Source organism: Manis pentadactyla, chromosome 6, assembly GCF_030020395.1.
Source record: "Manis pentadactyla isolate mManPen7 chromosome 6, mManPen7.hap1, whole genome shotgun sequence".
Taxonomy (NCBI): Eukaryota; Metazoa; Chordata; class Mammalia; order Pholidota; family Manidae; genus Manis; species Manis pentadactyla.
In genome coordinates, this window is record NC_080024.1 from 65414025 (window position 1) to 65432400 (window position 18376).

The following is an 18376-nucleotide window of genomic DNA, read 5'->3' on the forward strand; positions in this document are numbered from 1 at the left end:
AAATGTTATCTCATTAAAAATCATCAATGGCAAGCCATATTTAAAAGGTGGTGGATTCAATCAAATTTCTCATAGTTATTATTCACTAAGTCATTAAAATCTTATATTGAGATCTCATGAACTGTCTTAAGCATTTTTTTTTTGAATGTCCTAAAGGTCTGAAGTGGTTCTTTGCTGATACAAATGGAAAATAGTAAGACATGATATGGATTTCGTTTCCTTCAGAAGACATATGTGCTTTAAAATGCTAGAAAGGGAAAAGTCTAGTGCAAAATGTTTCACGTTTTCCAGCCACAAAGATGAAAATGAAAATTGTCTGAGAAATCTAAAGTATAAATCTACATTTAACATATGATCCTCCAAGATATAGGGCCACATAAGTATGCTTCAGAGTCAGTCCTAGTCACCTTGACACCAGCCTTTTAAAACTGAACCAGAAGGGAGGAGGCAGAGAAGAGACAACAAAAACTCAAGCCAAACCTCATTGTGAGAGGAGCCATTGGTGCGCTCTCCCTGATACCTGCTCCCCGTCCCCTCCACCCTCCATCTGGGCTCACCTCTCACTGCTCCAGCCACACGGACCTCTTTGCCAGCCCTCAGCCGTACCTCAAGGCCTTTGCACTTGCCCTTCCCACCACCTGGAATACTCTTCCATGTATCCTTGCTTCCTATTTCCCTTCATCCCAGTAACTGCTGAAATGTCACTTCTCAGAAAGGCCTCTGACTATGTTGGCTTAAAACAGCATACTGTCATCTAAACCAGCTTTCTTTTTCTTTACCATGAGACAGATTAAATATCTCTTTAACTCAGTGGACAGTAAGCTTCAGGAGGGTAGATCACCTAGTTGATAACACTTCCCATACACTGCCTTATTTTTCCTACATGTACCAGGTAGAAAAGTACCATAGATGGCAGGGCTAAAGGCAGATAACTGAGCAGCACATCTGTGTCTGCCTTGCCATGATCGGTGCTCCAGAAGTATTTGCTGAGTGAATAAATGATCTCATGTGGGTTCATTCTGCATCAACACATAGGAGTCAGGGCAAAACCGCACTTGGCTTAGAACACCCACTGGACTTGAACGGTAGGCTGAGGCTCCTAGCCCTTTCTCAGCAGTAAGCATAATGGGAAAGAAGAGTGAAACGAATCGTGCCCCTTCCCATGCCCTCAGCAAACTCTCATTTCACCTCCAAACCCCCACTCTCCTCCCTGGGCACTGCACAAGCCCACCCTCTGCTGTGCTTAGCTCATTGTGCTGCAGCTGTTTACCTCTTTCTCTCTCTCTAAACTGTGAACTCACTGAGGACTCATCTGACTGCGAAATCAAACACTTTTGGCTTTCCTAGGGCCCAGCATACCGTAAGTGCTCAACAAATGCCTACTGAACTGAAGTGAGCTTAGTCAGATGGAAATGGGATGCTGGGAGTGAGGGCTGGAGATATCAGCGGGCTGAGCCACCCTTACCTCTCTATGCCGCTGAGCTTGTGGCGGTGCTTCCTGGACATGAGTAGCCCACCGCCCCAGGCAGCCTGTCAGGACAGACAAGGAGAGGGGAGAGGGGCAGCGAAACTCAAGAATCCCCAGCCAGCAACCCCACACCTCTAGTGAAACATGAGCGAGAATACAAACAGTGAAAAACAAAAGCTTCTCTGACAAAAGGAACCCACACTGACTGTTCAATCCCTGGCCATTCTAATTATTTGTCTTTTGTCACTTCAAAAGTTCCTCCAGGTTAACAACTGAAGAGCTGCATGAGTGACACAGGGCAGTTGGGCCTGAGGCTGTGCTGCCAGCAGCCAAGGGCCCGCAGTGCTGTGGAAAGTCGCAGACACAGATAAGCCCGGGTGGCTCTGAAGCAACACGAAGGACTGGCACCTGCAATCTAAGTCTCTCAAGGGCTCCTAAACACCAGAGAGCAACAGCAGGGCTTAGAGGTCCCACGTAGATCCTTTAGCAGCAGGACATTTTTGCAGGCACCCCGATGCATATTTACTGACTAGCTCAGGATTAAACAAACTTAAATAAACAAAATACGTAGTGTGTTTGATAGTGATAAATTCTATGACACAAGAACAGACTTTGTTGGTCATTTATTCAATAGTAGGGCAGATCACCCAGTATTCCAGCTGTGAGACATTATAGCCATAAAAAAACGGAGAGAGAAAAACAAAAAATATACTCAGTCACACATGTCAAAATGTACCTTTTGGTTCCTAAGGAAAATTGGGATGAAATCTTTTAGTTCATACCTTCCATAAACTGCCTTATCTTTCCTATATGTGCCAGACACATTTCTTTTTTTTTGGAAAAATGTCATAGATGGCTGGATTGAAGGCAGACAACTGAGTGTCCTGATTCATGGCCACTTTCCATACATTGTGTCATATATTTTTTCCCTCTGAAACCAGTTCTATTTCATTCAGTAGCCATTTGTCCAAACTAAAGCCTCCTGGAAAGGTTACAGAGATCCTCTCCTAGCCTGGACCACAGAAGACAGCAACTGGCTGCCCACAAAGCAACTGGACAAGGCCCAGAGGATGTGCAGCCTGCGGTAGGTCCTAATTATGAAGGGCCGGCTGGGAGCCAGAGAGGAGTGGAACTAATGTGATGCAGTGAGAGGGCTGGCTGGGGCTGTGGGGAAGGCTTGAAGCAAATCATAAAGCAGAGCTGCTTCCACCCCCAAATAGACAGGGTCACTTTCTGAGTTATAGCACTTACATCAACATGCAGCCAAAGGTTGTGTTTCTCACATATATCTGCTATCTCCTGTATAGGATCAAAAGCTCCATAAACAGTAGTGCCAGCAGTAGCATTCACATAAAGAGGAACATATCCCTATAGGGTAAGACAGGCCGATTAGTCTTCTTAACCTTTCTCCTTTCCACACACAGTAGAAAAATTGCAGTAGCATTTATATCTAACAGAGATCAATTAAGGTGGTGTGGTATCAGATACAATATATGAGGGAATTCTTTGTTGTTTGGTTCATTCATTTATTCATTCAACATATATTTTTTAAGTGACATTTATATACCAGGTCCTGGTGTAGATGCTAAGAATACAGCAATGGGCACAACAGATGATGATTTCTGTCCTCATGGAATTTAGATTCTGGTGGGGAGTGACAGACAATAAACAAACTTAAATAAACAAAATACATGGTATGTTTGATAGTGATAAGTTCTATGGCAAACAATAAAGCAGGAAAGAGTAATAAGTATTTGGAGTGATGGGCAGGTAGCTCTGAATATCATCTGGACGTTGTAAGTTTTAGAAGCTGTGTTGTTCTAAGTATACTGATATAATAATTATACTGAAGCATTGTTTCATTGTTTACAACAGGTCAAAACACTGTGAAAGTTGAAATGTTCACGAGTAGTGGACATGGTAAAATTTTGATGTGAACATGAAATGAGGAAGTGGAGTAATAAAGCCAAGACTTGTGAGTTCTAGAGTTTTTTTTATGTTCAGCTCCACCCATGCTTGCTTAGTCCTAGTGACATTTCTACCCATCCCCTCTACTGAGACCCCAGCAAACAGCTACAGTTAGAGAAGGAGGTACAAGAATGTAACCAAAATACCAATGAGTTGGTAAATCGTGACAGCTACCTGGAAATGCCTTGTGGATACATGTGGTCTGGAAGATTTTTTTTTGTTTAATAGAACTTACTGAGAAGGGATTCACCAAGTATCATGGGCCATCTGCCAGGGCTTAGAAGCACTTTGCTAAACAGAATCCTAAACTAAAATGGTATTTGTTAAAATGAGATTATACCTAACAAGCAGCAAGTGAAAAGCTCAACTAGGTTGTCTCTTCATGATGCTTGGGTAGTGGATTTATTGAAGTATGTTAAACCAATTATTTGCTGCAGTGAATGTAGGGCAAGTGGTTCAATGAATTTTTCATTTTTTTCTAAAAAATTGGTATTATATTAACATGGTTTTAAAGCCAAATCAATCATCTCACAACTTGGAAATAAGTAAATACCTGGGAATAGGATTTTTAGAAACACAATAAAATGATCTCTTACATTATCAAGGGCTTTTATTGTATAAGGATTTTAAATATTTGTATTCACCAGAGTTTAGATGCACCATAAAGTACATACCTTTTGTTTGGCTTCAAGAATTTTTGCCTCTAAATCAGCTGGAATTATCTTCCCCCTGTAATTATTATAAAAAGAGGGAAATTAAAATGAAGAATCAAAGAGATTTCACACACAAAAAACTTCAGCAGCAACAAAAAGTAATTTAATTGGATATTTTCAACAGACCATTAGCAGCTTGGCACACTGTACTAAGTCAGTCCTTAAGCACAATAAAACAAATTTAACAGATGAACACATTTAATACATCAGGAAACTAATATTCACTCTCTCTTGCCTACCTTTCATTGCACTTTATCAAAATCACGTTATCAGTTCCAAAGCCAAGAGCAGCCCCAGCTTTCTTTATGGAATAGTGGCTCTGCAACAACAGAGGCTTATGTTAGAAGTTAGATAGTCCTACTGAAAACACCATCATCCTTGAGCAAGAGCACTCAACTCACGTGCTCCGAGGTGAAGAGGACCAGTCTGGGCACCGCCGCCATGCCCTTTGTCTTCACTTCCGGGAAGTGCTTGTAGCGAGCGGCCATGACGCTGTACATGTTGGATATGGCTCCCCCTGTCGGCAAACAGACACACTGGCGGTGTGGGAGCTCCGTCATTATTGCTCCTGACAACAAGGGCTGAGCTGGTATCTCAAGAGACAAGGGAAGTCAGAAAGGGAAGGACAATGTCCTGAGAGGCTTTGCTGGCTTCCCTATTGCCAGGGCTTCCCTCTGGCTCCTTGGTCCTGGGAATGCACTCATTACAAAAGCCATCTTGGCAGTTAGGCTGGAGTTGATTCACAAACTCCAGTGCCCATCCTAAATGACAGAAAGATAAGAGGTGCAGCCGCAGTGGCTGCGAAGAGATAGTGAGTTACAGCCTTCCTGCTTCCACCTTCTGCTCAGTCTATTTACTGAGCAATGATGAATCTGTTTTCTGAGTCAGAAAAAAAAAGAGACTAATGGAGCCTACAAAAGGAAACGCTGCCATTGCCTGGAAATACTCCTCAATGAACAAACAGCCCACCTGTTATTGAGTCATTGAGAACTCTAAGTTTATCAAAATAAATTCAAGCTCATGTTTACTTAAAGACACAAGGAGAACTGCAGTAACTATCTTGGTGTGTCTGGCCAACACAAACAAATTTTTGCATCTACCAATTAAACAGGCAAACTCATGGTAAGCTTGAACTGTCTAGACACTTACAATTCTTATTTCTTCTCTTTCCTTTGTACACAAGAACCCTTTCTCTCATACCATCTCAAATTCCTTCCTATCTCCAAGAATATCTGTCCTTGTTTTAAAGATTCTTACTGTATCTACATCAAATTAGAGATTCAAAATAGATGTACTATTTTGGTTGAAATTGATCAACTGATAATCTCAGTTCACTGATCCTCAGCTGAACCAAATTGCTGTCGACACACTGAGTTATTTAGCATGATTTAGGCACAACCTTTGTGAATCAGTACACATGTATCATTCTTGCTAGCCTCCACCCTAACCAAGACAGGAAGGCAGGAGTATAAAAAAAATATTTTAAGGCCATGGTTCTTCCACAAACTCATTTTATGTTTAGTTTTCTCAAGGATTCCTAGAACCTATATTACAAACCTTGAGGAGAGTCAGGGAAAGGGAACAGAAACCTACCAGGGGAAAATATCCCATCACCATCTTTACTTGACCATCCGACTATCTCTCTCATCTTCTTAAGAGTTATTTGCTCCATGAGGACAAACACCGGTGCAATTTCATATGTAAACCTGAAAAGGTGATGATAAAAAGAATGAAAATAAAGAAGTCAAACTGTTTACTTGGGGAACATAGATGGTTGGCTTAGTATTTGTACTTGGATTCTTAAAAAAAGATGTTCAAAACCACTAAAACAATTTATTTCCTGGAAATATATTAACTTACTGATCATAAAGTGTCAGAAACCAGCCTGGGTTACCAAGAGAGGCTGCGGAGGTGCTTGCTCTGATTCTTCACCAACAAAATAGATGCTTATCTGAATGGAGTATCTTAAGTGTGGTCCACACAGAGAAACAGAAGGAAAGAAAATGATTTTTCTGGGTCCCTTTTATGTCTAAGATTATTGGACTATGCAAATGTTAACTAAAAAAATGTGTTCTAAGTTCTACATAAAACTAGTTTGCAACATTTAAAAATATGACTGCCAATTTCATACCTGTAGAATCTATAAAACCCAGAGCCAAAATCTCTCTTTTAAAAACAATGTAAACATCTGAAAGCTAACTGTGAAGATAACTGGAAATATTGACCCAGGTTTTAAAGAACTCAATATAATTATCTACATGGTTTTTCTACCGATAATCCCCAAGGACAGGTGTGTTTCTATAATTCTCCAAAGTCAATATCTGTCAGGAATAATTATAAGTGATGATTTTCTAATAACCAATTATAAATAACAAGGAGATGGTCAACTGGCATACACAGCTAACTGTGGGCATCAGATATCCTGGTAGGTTACCTTTGTCTTCTAACAAGCTGATTTAAAAGTATCAAGCCTGTTCTTCTCAAAGCAGTTCAAAACAGAAGCACAGTCTTGCAGACTAGGCACTGGTATAAGATTGTGGTACCATGGACAGAGAAGAGAAATCAAAGGAGGCTCGTCCACAGAAAATTAAACCAGAAGACAAAAATATATTAACTGATTCTCAGATTCTTTGTCTTTCTTCTTTTTGCTGGTCTTCTTAAGCATTAGAGTCTATAGGCTCAGCTCAGACCATGTTTGCTGAAGAGAGATTCCTTGATTGACTCTGCCAAAGCTATATGGAGAGACTTTATCACTGATCAGGGTGTTTGGGCTGAATGCCAATGCTAAGGATGAATGGGAATTCTTGCTGGTTTAATGATTTAGAAAAACTATTAGCAAGGATAAGACAACTGTACATAAGACACAGGTGAAACTACTAAATTTTAGTTATGGAGGAAAAAAGCAATCAAATTAATCACATGGTAGAAAAAGAGAACAAAGAGATCCTGGAGGATCCTCAGGATATATCTGTTGGTAGAAGAATTTTGTTTCCAAAAATAATATGTTCATTTTCCTTGGTAGGATACTTGAAATCTAGAAGGAAGACCCTCGGAAATCATGTGTCCAGTCACCATCACCTCTGGAGGCCACAATCACACTTTGGTCGGCTCTGAGCCCCATCACCGTGGCAACCAACACTCCCTCATGTCTGATGGCCTGATAAAGGAAGAAGAAAAGGGTTCCTGGTTTAGCCTGTGCTGCCGAGTGTACCAAGAGTCAAACTCATGATGTGTTTCTAACCATTCTTGAACAGATGTGTTGTCAATAATGTCACTAATTTTTGGAAATGTTGGAATGGCAAAAAATGTTCACATGGTGCAGAGGTACTGGTGCCGGTGTGTGCTGGAATCTCACAATACCAAAAGAGAAGGTCTCTGGGATGAGGCAAGGAAAAGTGGAATCATACTCCATAACATCAGAACCATATCAATGATTGGATCAAAGCTGAGTTGGAGTCAAGTCAGAGCTTGACAGCCATGCAGAAACTACATGGGGAATGGAGGAGAAAGAGGACTGAATGCCATAGGTTGGTCCACTTCATGATTTGATTCAGTTCAGGCCCATGAATCAGTGGGCCTACCCGAGGCCCAGGAATGTGGCCATCACCCTTGGAATTTGTGAGGAGGGGTCTGGAGGGCCCGACCATGACACTATCTGGTCTCTTCTGTTTCAGGTCCTTATCTGTGGCAGGCACCTAACTCCTAGACTTTTCCTTCAGTTTTATTGAACAAATACTTATTGAGTGACTATTCTCTGCCATGTGGCACCTTAATGTACTGACGGGACAGAGTATTCTGAGACACCATTCACAACCTTGAGGAGGAAGCTAACTAGGATGAATCCAGCATCTGGGTGTTGGGCTTAGCTGCATCCTGTCTGAGTCCCTGCCCGGGCCTGAAGGACCAGTTATCCCATAGCTAACACCAAGCTTATCCTGATTCATGACTTAAGTCCTGACATCCTCTCCTAGAGGATGGTAGATTGGTCCATGGCCTGACAAATGGGCTAACATGACATTCCCTGTTGCTGACACTTCTCTGACCGTGTCTTCCCATCTGGGATCATGTGCACAACTAGGAGTCTGCCTGCACTCAAAGTCTTATAGAAGGCCTTGAAGTTTACCCTAAAGCAGTGGTTCTTAGCTTAATTGGGGTCCTAGAAGCCTTTGGGAATCCTAAGAAAGCTATGGTCCCTCCCCCCAGGAAGAAAATGCAGATAAGCACATTATTTTGTATACAACTGTAGGACATTGCCCTCTTACAACCTGGACTCCCCTAAATGATAGATGAAAAGAGGGGAAGTCAAGAGGTCAAATATGGATCAGAAGAAGCTGCTTAGATGCAGAAGTCAGAGCACAGGATGACATTTCAGAATCAGAGAACAAGAAAGTAACCCTGCAAAAAGCTCAGGGGTAAAGCATAAGAATATGGGCTTGGAAGGAAGTGTTTAAAACAATAGGATGGCGACATTCCTGGACTCACACTAAAGTAGAGTTCTGAGCTTCCTTATGTTCTGAGTAGGATAGTGAGTCAGCCCTTTTTTAGTGGTTCAACTCACCTTCCTATGTGATTCACTCTGAACTAAGGCAAATTTATTAACAAACTGAATTTCTCTTGTGGCAGAGTCTTCTGGTTGCTAACCAATATCAATTTTCCCTTGCTTCATTCAGTTTTTTGGGGGATGACATTTCACCCAGATCAAAGACTACATTTTCTAGCCTCCCTACATGTGACCATGGGACTCCCTACATGTGACCATGGGACTAAGTTCAGGCTAAAGAGATGCTGTGGGAAGTGTGTGGAGCTTCTGAGAAGGTTTCTTAAAAGGAAAGAGTGTGTTCCCCTTTTAACTACTTACCCTCCCTCCCTTCTTTTCTTCCCTCTGTCCTTCTTCCTTCCCTTCTCCCTCTCTCCCTCACTCCCTCCTTCCCCTCTCCTTCCTAAGTTCTGGAACACATAAATGATGGCTGCAGTTCCAGCAGCTAGCCTGTGCCATGAGGGGACCTGGAGGATGAAGGCCACATGCTATATGGTCACAAAGGCACAAGGAATCTGGATCCCCAAGGACTGTCAAACTGGGAACTTCTTTAATGAGAGAAAGAAATAATTTTCCATGTTGACTCCCCAACTTGGCATTCCTCTTAGATTCTGCCTTCTTACAGATGTACCAGGTAGCCCATCTTCACCTTAAAAGGTAACACAGCTGGAGAGGAGCTTGGTGAGGCCCTCTGGTGCCCAGAAATGAGGAGAGATGGAAACAAAGGAGCCGAGGGGCTGAAGGGAGGGGTATCTAATGGTGACAGGGGCCTGTGGGGTGGCTTCCTTTCCTGGGTGTGTGCATTGCACCTTGTATACACTGGGCACTCAAGACTGGTGCCTTTTTTAGCCTTCAGAACCACTCTGTAGGATGGATATTATTATCCCCCATTTTCCTGAAAAACTTAGGTTCAAAGGAATTCAGTGGTCTGTTTTAAGATCTCATACTGCTTTACAAATTCAGAACTCCAAATCCTGTACATCACAGCTCCTTTCCTGTGACAAACGAGAACTGCTTATAGTACGTTCCTCTTTACGACTTGCCTAGTAGCATAAAATGAATGATAACTCCCACAGAAAATTTCTCCTGTGTAATTTTATAAAAATAAAGCCTTGGAAACTTGAAATCACAGCCTCACAACACAGGGCAGGGAGAGATCACACCATCAAGGTATGTGGTGTCAGGTGTTTGGGGCAGACTGTTGCTTACACTTGGGTACTGTCAACCCATACAGCTGTACTTGATGGCCCTGTTTTGGAAGAAAAGAGCTGAACATGTCATGGACAACTAAATATTTGTTAAATTTTCTTTAGGTCTTCACTGAGTCCTTGTTTGGAAGAAGAGATCTCAAAGCTATATGTACAGGCAGGTATAAAAGCATGAACGTAAATGTCTTTTCTATTCTAGCAGTCATATACCTTATACTTTGTCACTTGAAGTAAGATACTGGGTAGTTCTTTAAAAAATACTCTACTGGGGGATATAGTTATTAGTCTCTGTTAACAGCACCACCCAAACTCAAAAGATAATGCAGGTCAAAAAATGACTACATCACTAATTAAATCCTACTCTGCTAAAAACAGATCTTTTTGTCATTCTTCCCCAGATTTATTTTGAACCCTCTTCCTAGTTACTGACTCGAGGGAGCACGCTGCCACCTGAGCCTCTGACAGTGCAGCCACATTACACGATCTTCAGGCAGACTGGCTTAGAACACAGTCTAGATAAGAGAAATTATTACTTCTTCAGACAATGCCCTGTCTGTAGAACTGACAGAAACTATTTCACTATTTTAAATAACCTTCTCTATTGATCTGTTGGAATTGAATCATATTTTATAAATATCCACTGTTCAGTTTAGCAATTACTATGTGCTATTTAGTTGAATTGGCCTTGAACTCAGAAGGCTAGAACATATTTTAGTATTTCACAGCTAAGCTGAAGTCAGGGAAGAGTAAGGGACTTCGATTTTATGAACACATACCAAAAATGGAGAATTTGTGAGATCTCTTTGGTTGAAGAAAAGCCTTTAGGAGAATATCCTGTCATAAATGGTTCAAAGAAGTGAGTTTCTTCTATTTATCTTAAGATTGGGCTGTTTCTATTTGGAAATCACAGCTGAGAGGCCTACAAAATACACACTTAAAAAGGCTGAGTAAATTCAGTGCCTATGTTAATATGGGAATAGGACTTTAATAGACTTGTACCTTTTACTCTGTTTTTCTCTTTGTTTTCCAAATATTTAAGTTTTTAAAAAAGCTGCACTTTCTAATTAAAATTGTTCCTTAGTGTGAGATGCTCCAATTAAGCATTAGTGTCATTTTAAAGTTATAATTAGTATATTATGATGTTTATGCTTACTGATATATTTTTATCTCACAAACCATACTTCAGTGAAGATTGCAAAGGAGAGTTTTTTAAGGAGACTACACAGTTTTATCTTTGACCCCAATTCCTTTTGGCCCTTTGCAGCCTTAGTGCTCCAACATGGACACTCCGTGAAGTTAACCATGACTTAAAAGCAGGGAGCGTAAAAACATTTTCATTTTCAATCAATTTAATCTTTTATGCCTTTTAGCACTAAAGGCTTTGCCTGTCACATTTACCTTTAAAAATCTGTCATTGTTGCTTTAAATTAGCAAACAAAGCAGGAATCCCTAATTAACAGAAACTTTTCTGAATGTAGTTATTATAAGTCACAGCATTAAATAGCTTTGGAACTTGTATGAATTTATATACAATTTTAAAGCTCTCTTTCAGGTTACATGGTTGGTAGTAGTTTAAGAAAAATAGAATACCTTGAACTTTAATAACTTATATTCTATCTTGATGTCAAATGGAATTTCTCATTTTAAACAATGCCACCTTTTTACCTAAATCCATTTTTCAAATCTACCATGACCTTAAAAAGTGGATTGTTATTTTCTAAATATTTTCACAGTGATTGAAACCCATATAATTCTTGAAGTTACTTAAAAATTACTGCAAGAAACTTGCTTTGTTATTTTCCTTCAGATACTTGAATAGAATATGGTGCCATTGTCTTTGGTGTACAGAAACTGGTAAAACATTATCATAGTGCCCAGAGAAAAGACAGTACTTAGTAAGCTATGATGACCCTCCATCAACTTGTAACCTGTCCTTGTCTCCAAAGAAGGCACATGTATGAATAGGAAACTATGGGCCATTTACAAGAAGACTACCAGGTAGTGACTGTACCAAGACCTTAGAGTCAGTTGCTTATACATTTACAAGGACTTAGAAGCAAATGAAAGCCTTGCCTACTCAAACAAGTATGAAAAAAATGTCAAATTCAGAAAAACAAACAGTTATTTGGGGAGGAATAAATAATTTATTCCTACCATCTGAATTTCATTTTAGCATTTATTAGTTAAGCAGTATGTTGACCAAATTAGTCTGTGGCTTTATGGCAGCTTTAACTATTAAAGAAATATGACCTAAACGCTAAGTACCAACATGCTAAATAGACCAAGATCATACTCAAAACATGACCTCTTTAGACACATCATTAAGAGATATGGAATCTATTAACACAAAACTTCACACTAACTTTTGAAAGCTAAAGTTCTAAATTTCATGGCCATGCTCTTATTAAATTGCATTTCTCAATTCAAAAATAGTTTATCAAGTATCTACTATTAAATCAGAACTGTGATAAACCTTAAAGTTCTTAAGAGAAAAAATAACCAAGGCAACAGTAATAAAATTATTACAGAATCACTGGAATTGGACTTTTAAAGCAACAAACCATATAATGTATACTGGTTGATATATGATAATAATATGTGGAACTTACATATTGGTATTGGCAGTTGACGTCAGCCATTCACCAGCTAAACCAATGATATCCAGTCCAGTGGAGAGCTGGTTGAAAAATCGAGGATGACCTAGAGAGACAGTAACAGGTAAGCATCAAGGAAAACTCAGGTTTTTTCAAGCTATCTTCAAAGCAAAAGGCCAGGCACATTAATGGGCTTCCATCTCAATGGTCTGTCTAATAGGGCTGCCCAAGGATATTGGAGAAGGATATTGGTTGACCCACTCTATACCAACCATTAACATTTATGTAGTCTCCAAACTTCTACATTTCTAAAGTGTAATGCTTTTAATTTTAAAAAATCCAATGTCATAAAACTAATAATCTTTCCAATATCTTATTTGTTGATTTCCAGGTGAACTCCTCTGTCATATTTGTTTTTTAAATTACCAATCAGGATATGCTAGTCTTTTCTTCATACATGTTTCAACTTCTAATTTAACATTCTAAAGTTTTAACCCCCAAATCAAGGTTTACTGATGGAGAGGCCTCAGAGAGGACTTGTAGCTCTGTGGACCAAAGCTGGCCTAGGGAAAGTGTCAGGTCTGATGCTGATGCTGAGGGCCTACCATCACCCTCTGGGTCTCTGTGTCAGTCAAATACGGTATCAAGCACTGGGGGGTTTGCCCATATATAGTCAAGTGGCCATTCAACTAAATTTATTGCTGAGATGACCTGCCATCTTCTCTGTGAAACAGGGTCAGACACAGCTCCATTCACTCACTGAGTTGTTGGTAAAATAATTGTCATTACTATATAACTCTAAAGCCCTTTGCAACACAGTATGCTTTAACAGACTTTGTTCTCAGCAAATTCAGGATTGTTGCCAACTTCTGGCCAACTTGGCATTCACAGGAAAACTCAACTCCACATCTGCAGGCTTGGCTCGGCTGTCACAAAGGCATCAGTGCAATAGATTATGTAGGTGTGTGTGACAGAGAACTGGTGTAAAAAAGATTCGCTGACTGCATGTTTCCAGTGGAAATTGCTTTTGCCTCAGAAACAACTGTCAGAGAGCTAGTGTTTGAATGTTCCTGGTCTAAGACCCCTCTCTGAGAATGTCTATTCTTCCCCAGATGTGATGGGAACTCCTGCAAAACATAGGGACTATGACTTCTTATATCAGAATATACCAATGCCTCCATATCAAGAGCCCTCAAAAAAGATACTGATCTTCCGATTAAAGGGAGAAGTGTAAACAATAAGCTTAGCCTAAGCATGGGGCCAGATTCCAGACATTCATGTAGACTACTCCAAATAAACTCATCCACTTCACTCTGCTTTGCTCAGTGCCAAGAGATGCTCTGAGATCTCCTGCAACATAACCAATTCTGTTGAAAGCCACCAAAAGTACATGCAATACCCATTTGAAAACTTTTAACAACAAATATTCATTTTAAGTCAGGACTGAATAAAAAAAAAATGCAATCACATTATTTGACATATCAAAACCAAACAACACAGCATAGCAGAGACAAAAGATGGACAAACACAGACAGACTGATACAAATGCCATCAAATAAAAGTGAAACAGAATCTCTTGGTCTATTAAAATATAAAGCACACAAAGTCATCCAAAACCTTACTTTTATGGCTATACCACTATGTCCTCAAAATCTTATATCAGAATTTCTCTCAAGTTACAAAATAACCTACTTTAAATCTCAATTTCAAGCCTTTATATTCAGTGAAAATAAGAGATGGTAGATGTAGTACTGAGCAGCACATGGCCTAAAAAGTCAGGTAGGGGGAGAAAGTTGTTTTTCAATAAATAAACTTCAAGGAAAAAAATGAGTGAGGGAGGGGGAAATCTTCTACGGACATATCAAGCAATTGCAGTGTGGGGGACTTATTTGGATCCTGACTCAAATGAATAATGTAATGAAATAAAACATTTATGACATTCATGAGACCATTGAAAATTTGAACACTGACTGAATTTGATACTAAGGAACTAAATTTTTTCAGATGTAGCAATGATATTGTGGTTATTTTTAAAAGAATTCTTTAAGATAAAGAATACGTCTGGATGAAATAACACTATGTCAGGGACGCTTCCTTATAGAGGGTGGTAGGCGTTGGGGTACAGATGGAACAAAAGTGGCAAGAGTTGATAATAGTTGAAGCTGGGTGTTAGCTGTATAGTATTCATTACACTGTTCTACTTTTGTATAAGTTTAAAATTTTCTATAATAAATAGTTAGAAAAATAAAAACTAAGGAAGTTGGCTTACCTACTCTGACTAAGGGCTGACCAGTGTCTCTCTCGGTTCACGGAGAAACTATATATACTGGTTCCTATTTCAGAAGTCTTTTGTTAATTAGTAGAGAACTTTCCAAATGCCATTATCATTCCTTCACAAACTGTACCCAGATCAGTATGTTTTCACTATTAAAACCCAATTCATTATTTTGGCTGAGCATTAATATCTTTTTAAATATATTTTTCCCATTGTTTGTAGCTACCTGAAGAGTTTGCCTTATTATTCCAGTGTCTACTAAATCACAGACTAGTAAGCAGGGGCGGTGTTTTTACATGGTAGCAGCAGTACACTTTGCATGGTCAGCACCCTGACATGCAGCAGAAGGTCACACCCTGCCTGGAAGACCATGAGCTCTCTAAGTGTAAATACCTGCTCCTGGAAGCTGCTGTGAAGAACAGGGATGGGTGGCTGCAGGCTAAATATCTCCGTGGATTCATACACTGGACTCATAAGGGCCCACGCTCCTCTGACCATGTGAAGCTTTAGTTTTGTGGGCAATGTGTATTGCTATTATGACAAATCTATGTATTTTTCTTTGGGGGACAAGACTATTCTGGGCTTTAATGATAAAAGTATATGGTCTCATCTCTCTGAGAAAATAAAAAACACTGGACTAAAGCAAGTCAAATTAAAACATACATGGAGAATTCTGACATTTTTTATCCAGCCAAATAACACTACTTGATTTCCATGAGGAATGGGTTAGCCATCAGATCAAGGTGAGATTTGCTAAACTGATGAGCATGCTTTTTCTATAAAAATCAAACACAGACTTTATAATATAATTAAGTCCTGCCCATCCTGCCCATCCTGTTCATCCTGCAGTTATTCAAAGAAGCTACACTTATTTCAGTGCTATTGGCAGACCTCAAAAGCTGTTTGGAGCTCCTTATTTAAAAATGTCTCTTTGGCCAGCCTCATTATTTCATTATAACACTTTATTTTTTACATTGAATAGCCTTACTCAGCTCTATCACCACCAACCTCCCTGGTCTCAGCCTTAAATCTATCTTCAAATGACTAGGAAGAGTGAGGAGGATAATGAAGGAGAAGGAGAGAGAAAGAAGAAAAAGGAACAAGGGGCTTATAGTTACAGCCTCAGGGGCTCCCCTGTGGTGACCGTATGCCATGGGCTGCTGGTTCCTGCAGATCTGTCTCCCCAGGTGCTGCAGTGGGGAAAGACAGTAGGGAAAAGAAGCCACTGAGTCAATCCTAGGCTTAGAAACAGAAAAGTCCCTGAACTTGAGGCAGCTGTAAAGTAACCACTTTGGCCAGGATTGCTGATTAGAGAGGGCTCTTGTAACATGAAAGAGAGGCAACAGGGCATCCTCAGAGACAAGATTTGGTGATTCAGGGTGTCTAAAAGCCCCACAGGTTGGAGTAGAATACAAAGGGTGTGTACTTGCGTGACTTTCTTGCCTCGCTAATAGAAGGTGGTGTGGGTTGAATTGTGTCCCTCAAAAGATCTGATCAAGTCTTAACCCCTAGTTCTGTGAGTGACTTCATTTGGATGTGGGGTCTTTGCAGATGTAAGCAAGTTAAGATGAGGTCACACTGGATTAGGGGGGCCTTAATCCAAAGATTGGGTGTCCTTATAAGAAGAGACAGACTCAGACACATACGCAGGGAGAAGGCCATGTGAAGAAGGAGGCAGAGACTGGATGCATGCATCGGCAAGCCAAAGCAAGTCTGACATGCTCGTAACTGTCAAGGGTGTGACAGGGTGAAGTTTCTGCCGCTTGTCCCCCAGGCTCTCACCCTTACCTGTACGAACACCATACTTTAGGGTATCTCTGCAGTCAACCAGGATCTGCTCCAGGGACTCGGGATGGTCAGAGAGCTCCAAGTTGAACCCCTCCATGCCTTCCAGCAGCTGGTGTGGGTGGTGGAAGTCCAGAACCTTGGTGGAGCGATCAAACGTCTTTCGGACATAGTTGAGAAGTATGTCCACTACCTCCAGTAGGAACTGCACGGTTTGCTCCTCCCCATTCTTAGAAGGAAGCAGATCTGAGGGGGAAAAGCCAACAGTAAGTATCACCTGACTCATATCTGGATTTCCTCAGCCCAGAAATCCCTAATATCAGCCATGATATCTTTATGGGCTTAATTTCATTTCAGGATATGCATTCATGTTGAGAATCTGATGTACCATCTCCCCAGAAAAATGCACATATGCATATACACAGAAGTTTTGCACAGACTTTTTGGGGTTTTTACAAACATAATTAGGCTGCTCATAAATGGAATGCAGTGTTTTGAGAAGCCATGAGCAGCCTTCCACTGCTGCTAGCCATCTGTAGACTGACTGAGCACCTGCCAGATATGTGGTGGAGCAGGCCTCGGTCTTGCTCCCGCTACCAGGTGTGTCCCTGTACATCTGGTTCTGACACCCAGCTTTTGGTTTGGCATTATGATGTGCTTGATCTATTGATGGCAGAGGGTAAGGCCTCTGTGGGAAGAGGCTGAAGTCCCTCTGAAGAGGGCGGTCCTTTGTGCTGTCGTTAGACAGGAAACTAGAAGATAGGGCTCAGGAAGGTGAGAGAGGAAACTCCTGCCTCTCCTCACCACATGCTTTTGCTTTTGGACTTTGGGAAATCTGGAGGTGACTTTGGGTTCTAGCCTCTGCTAGGCAGAGTCAGGGCAGGGGGGTTAACCAGGGAGGACAACTGCAAGGAGCCCCAGCTGAAGCTGTCAGCCACAGCGCACGAGCAGATCGGCTGTACCTGGTGCTCTGTGTCTACTCCCTGGGTTACCCCAGAGGCTCACTGAAGCCTTGTTTAGTGTTCTGGTGGGGCCTCTGTGTGGTGTTAATGGAAGTGGGTCGTGGGTTTTCCTCTGAGCACTTTGGGAGACACTAGAAAGTGTCTCTTTTTCTGAGACCAGTAGTGTGGGGGTAAGTAGTGAAAGATCTCCAAAAGGAGAACGAGTTTCAGGACTGTACTTGGTCCTTAGGCCCAGCCACACAGCTTCCCACAGGGTGATCAGGTTACTATTGCCAGCCTTGAGAATAAATGCGATTAAGGAAATCACTGAATTTTCTTATATGTAAGATTCCTTCAGATGCTGAGATTCTATGAAGCCATACTTGTCCCTGCAAGTGTCTTTAGAGTTGACTGTATTATTGACTACCCTCATTCAGCTTCTAAAATGACGGAGATCTGGACAGTAGGGAATGAGGGAGTATATTATATCAAGGGTTGGAAAAGGAGTTTCATGATAGTTCAGAGAGAATAATGACATGTTTGTTAAAAGAGGTAAAGTTTCAGAAAAAAAGTTAAGAAACTCAAATAAGGAACCTGCTGGAGAAACCTGGGGCTGGCGGGCAGAGGAAGGACTACCTCGAGCAAACAGGTTGGAGAAGTCCGTCTCTGTGCGCCGGAAGCGGCCATCCCTGTCACCGTTTTCACAGGAAAGCAGGTTCTTGGAGGACTGCCTCTCCTTGAAGGCACCCACAAGCCGGCTCTTCTCTTCCAGGCTGTTGGTTCTCTGCAAAAGGCCTGTGCACAAGAAGCTGCGTCAGAGGAGGGCACTGAACTCCCAATCTCAGAGGGTCAGCTCCTGGACCAGGTCGACTCCCCAAGCAGGGTTC

At 41.0% G+C, this 18376-nt stretch overlaps 1 protein-coding gene across 2 annotated transcripts in view; it reads right to left on the bottom strand.

Annotated features, from left to right (window-relative positions):
• Nucleotides 1–18376, bottom strand: part of GAD1 (glutamate decarboxylase 1) — a 44220-nt gene that overhangs the window by 14961 nt on the left and 10883 nt on the right. For both annotated transcript variants that reach the window (XM_036888097.2, XM_036888095.2), the window contains 9 exons: nt 18126–18284; nt 16552–16794; nt 12504–12594; nt 5743–5855; nt 4551–4666; nt 4389–4468; nt 4111–4165; nt 2720–2836; nt 1466–1530 (listed from right to left, as the gene is read on the bottom strand). In XM_036888097.2, coding sequence (XP_036743992.1) covers nt 1466–1530; nt 2720–2836; nt 4111–4165; nt 4389–4468; nt 4551–4666; nt 5743–5855; nt 12504–12594; nt 16552–16794; nt 18126–18284 — 1039 coding nt within the window. The remainder of the gene's footprint in view (nt 1–1465; nt 1531–2719; nt 2837–4110; nt 4166–4388; nt 4469–4550; nt 4667–5742; nt 5856–12503; nt 12595–16551; nt 16795–18125; nt 18285–18376) is intronic.